This window comes from Ceratosolen solmsi, unplaced genomic scaffold, assembly GCF_000503995.2.
Source record: "Ceratosolen solmsi marchali unplaced genomic scaffold, CerSol_1.0 scaffold27, whole genome shotgun sequence".
NCBI lineage: Eukaryota > Metazoa > Arthropoda > Insecta > Hymenoptera > Agaonidae > Ceratosolen > Ceratosolen solmsi.
Window position 1 is genome coordinate 4,441,536 of NW_011948426.1, and position 4,332 is coordinate 4,445,867.

At 35.1% G+C, this 4,332-nt stretch overlaps 1 protein-coding gene across 1 annotated transcript in view; it reads right to left on the reverse strand.

Annotated features, from left to right (window-relative positions):
* Window positions 1–3,676, reverse strand: part of Fas2 (neural cell adhesion molecule fasciclin 2) — a 19,644-nt gene extending 15,968 nt beyond the window's left edge. The window contains exons 1-3 of the mRNA XM_011500850.1: window positions 3,471–3,676; window positions 1,132–1,298; window positions 439–704 (exon numbers count right to left, since the gene is read on the reverse strand). Coding sequence (XP_011499152.1) covers window positions 439–704; window positions 1,132–1,298; window positions 3,471–3,661 — 624 coding nt within the window. The 5' untranslated portion in view covers window positions 3,662–3,676. The remainder of the gene's footprint in view (window positions 1–438; window positions 705–1,131; window positions 1,299–3,470) is intronic.
* Between the last annotated feature and the right edge of the window lie 656 nt (window positions 3,677–4,332).

A 4,332-nucleotide genomic window follows, 5' to 3' on the forward strand; every position in this document is an offset into this window, starting at 1 on the left:
ATAATAATAATAATAATAATAATAATAATAATAATAATAAAAGGCGTTAGGAGCTTTATCATATTATTTTCACGTACAGTTTGGACATATAAATTTATCGAGTAATTTTTTTATGCGTTTAAATTTGTTTTCAAAACCACCCTATACGTTTTAACTTTTATGTTTTACTTTTATTTATTCGATAGATCGATACATACTACGCAATAATTCCATAATAAATATAAAAATCCGTAACGCATTAAAAACGACAATTTTGCGGATTTTTAATATTATTTAAAAATAAGTGATAGATTAAAATGAGACGTGTTAAAAAAAAAAAAAAAAAAATTTAGATTAATATTTAATTTGCCGGCACGAAATTTGAATTCGATACTCGATAGGCGAGTCGGAAAAAATTTACTGCTCAATGGTCATTGGGGAATATTCGTAAGGACATACCTCGACACGAATAGTTCGCTCTTGAAGTTCGCCGGTCTCGGTAACGGAGGCTCTGCACGTGTAAACACCGTCGTCGGATTCCTTGACATTCTTGATCTTGAGCGCATGAGTTTCAATTACGTAATGATCATTGGTTCTGATAACTTCGCCATTGTAGAGCCAGTCGACGGTGGGTGAAGGCCTTGCACGAACTTTGCACTTTATTGCAAAGTCCTCTCCGAGGATGGGGAATTGATTCTCCGGCGCGTCATCCCACGTGATGGCGACTAGTGAAAATTATTTAATTAGACTAATAATTGACTTGTTCGCTTATTGGCTTCTCGAATTGCCAATTGCGCATTGATTAGTGACGAATATTATCATTAATAATGACATTGGCTGCATATGCATTGATTATTATTATTTTCTATCGGTTACAACTTTGGGATGTTTATAAACTATTACAAAAATGTAAGTTTAAAGATATTTTCATAGCCGAGGCAATAATCAAATACATTAGAAATTAAATTTTACGTCTTACGGAGTTTACGGAAATAAAAAGTTTTCCCTTAAAATTGGCCCAAGGTTGGCACATTTTAATACAGTATATTACCTTAAATGTCAAAAATTTCAAAACAATGTCACGAGCTCCATTGTAATCATCTCTCAAGATAACAAGTATTAAAATCTAATCATAAATATTTCAAAGCTCACCTATTGTATCGATAATCACTTCCACGCTGAGGAGATTGATATTGGCATAATGTGCGCTGCATATGTATTTTCCAGCTTGTTCCTCCTTTAAAGAATTGAAGAAGAGCGAGAGGCTGCTGTCCTGATGGATTTCCGTGTACATCGAAGGCTTCGAGTAGCTGGGCGACCTATTGCGATGAAAATATTATTGATTAAACTCGTCATGTATGAATCGATGAATTCAACGGGATTTATCGAGGCTGGGATGAGAAGAAGATTATAAATAAAATGTAAACGACGGTGATAAAAAGAGTAAAATAAACGTTGCGAGGATGTATTAAAAAATTGTTTGTTTTAGGAAACAATGAATATATTTTTGTCCGTCACTAGTGAAAAAGAGAAGGATGGCGAATTAAAGGAAAGGGATAAATGAAAGTAACGATAAATTATGGGGCGACGTGAGTTGATGCGATGATGAATGAGAAGAGAAATGGAAGTACTATTGCGTTGTGCGTTTTAATGAAATAAACTGCGAATGCGTAATTGCAGGCCAGACCAGAAATAATTAATTGTCCTTTTGAAATGGAAAGATCTAAGCCGAAGACCGAGATGAACAGACATACAAGATGAACACGAACTGTTACTGCAACGAAAATGTGTGTGAACGAAGGGTGAAAATGTACGCCCCATGTGACATTTTGAAAAAACGCATTGAAAATCAAATAATCAAGTAATAAATAGTGATGGAATTATCGATTGTTAACATTAATAATAAAGAAGTTAATGGAGCGGTGATAAAAATAAATAAAGATTCGAGTTACTTTTCTTTTATTTTTATTTTTTTTTTTTCTTTCAAACAAGTAGTTGCAAAAGATATTTTATTTTAGTTAATATTTAATTTTTATAGTACTTTTGATAGCATTTGCGATTTAATTTGTTGAATTAATTAAGTGTGCTTTATCGAACATAATATCTCTACCGATTCTTTAAAAAAGCAAAAGAAAAAAGCAAAAGAAAAACGAATAAAAAGATTAAATAAAATAAAATAAAAAAAACAGTATTTATATGAAAACTGGAAATTCGTTTTTCTTTATTTGTTTTTTATTTGTTGTTTTTGGTGTTGTTGTTGTTGTTGTTTTGTTCGTTGTTTTATTTTTATTTTGCTAAGCTGTTGACGAAAAGCTTTCGGATAAATATATTGCCAGATACGACGATATATATTCAATAAAAAAAAAACATTTACAAATGGAGAGAGAATATTTTTCATTATAACTGTAATTTGTCCAAAGCTATTATTTTAAACAAATACCCACCTTTCTATTCTCATACAAAAACCAATTTTTATTATAATAATTTTCGGTTATCGGTAATAAAATGCTCGGTAATATGACTTTTATGTGCCCCCTTAAGTACAATAATACTACAACAAGAGTTAATGGTTCGAAAAAGGTTCCCAATACAATAATGCGGAATGAATGAAGGCGTTGGAGGACTGCAAAGTAGCACAAATTTGTAAATTGTGTACAATATGAAAGCAAAAGAATGGTAAAGCCAGATCGAACGTTTAAAAAATAAAAGGTTTTGGGGGGTAAAATAGACAAAAATATTGATAAAATATTCGGTTGCGCGCTTGTTTTACGGGGGCTGAAGAAGAAAAAAAAAAAGAGAGAGAGAGAGAGAGAGAGAGAGAACATAAGGTGACATATATGAGTAACTCTCGTTGAACTCTCTCAACCTTACGCGTGAGCAATTAGTTGCGTGTTTGTTGATGGTACGAATACTTGCCTGTCGAGCGGCAAAACGACGAGTCTGTGTGCAAAAAGAAACGAGAAATACGATTGATTAGTGCTCTGTTGTGTGCCCCTGTCAATGGTTTAATATCCTTTTCCATTTTTCATGTATCTTGTATTTATATATTTGCGTATTATCAAATTGCGTGCAGCGATATAATGAGGATAAGTTATGGATTTGCATGGTGGTGGGTGGGGGGTGGGGTGAAGGGTAAGCGCGATCGTAATGCGGGTATTCTCGAAACAACGAATAACACATTCGCCGTACCATTGATTGGATACGAGAAAAATTGGAAAAGAAGTATTAATTAATTCGTAGTGATTTTTTCTTGCTCATGTTTTGTTTATTTCCTCATGTTTTTTTTTTTTTTTTTTTTTTTTTTTTTTTTTTTTTATTACTTTCGTTTTCATTGTTATTTAGAATGTCATTGTAGTACCTTTTACTCTGTGTAATTATTATGTAAAAGCAAACTGTTGCTACGACTCGCTGTTTATTGATAATCGTGAGAAAGAGATTAAAGTACGATAGACGGGGACAAAGAAGGACAAAGGGCAAAAAGAGATACATACTTGAGGCTCTCGATAGAATTGTTATGCGGGTCGATCCATCGAATGTTCGAAATGAGTTTCGTGTCGGCAACTCGAGGCTTGCAGGTCATGAGAATGCTCGATCCCACCGGTTTTGTTTGAATCTTCCCGCTTGGCAGGATTTCCAAGGTGTTCCGTTCCTGGGCCGCCGAATGTTCTGTTGACAAAATCATTATGTCTCGTTAATTCACAATTTTCATTTATCAACGAACTTCCTCCTACTCATTTCAATTGGCATACGCTATGGCCACGATGAGTCGCGCGCGCCTCCGAACTTATTTATGGCGCCTCGCCGCGACTATTTTGCAAATTATTCGCTCGACGAGCGTTTGTCAAAAGATCCCAACGCATTATATACTAAGTCGTTATTTAATTAGCCCTTTACGAGGCAAATTGTCATTAAATGGCATTCCTTTGGCATTCATTGACGCCAAAGAGTACAACTTGGAAAAGCACGTGATAATACCGCAAATCAAGATTGTTTTGCAATTGGTTGCGCTAAAAAAAAAATCTCACGATTAGACACCAACTCTGGCTACGGGATGGTTGAAAAACAAATAGCAACGGTCTAAGTAAGCATCGAGTTTCTCCAAAACTTCTCGCTAAGACTATTTGCCCAACGATAATTCAACGCTTCCCAACCCCGCCCGGCCAAAATGAAATGACACGACACGCTAATTGTCCCACTCGCTTAAAAGTGTACGCGCACTCGACAAACTGCAGAGTCGACGTAAAGCTATCCGCAGTCCCGGGACTCCTATTACAACCCCGCGATAAATCAAAATCCGATCGTAGCCTCGGCTCTCTCACTCTCACTCTCTCTCTCTCTCTCTCTCTCTCTCTC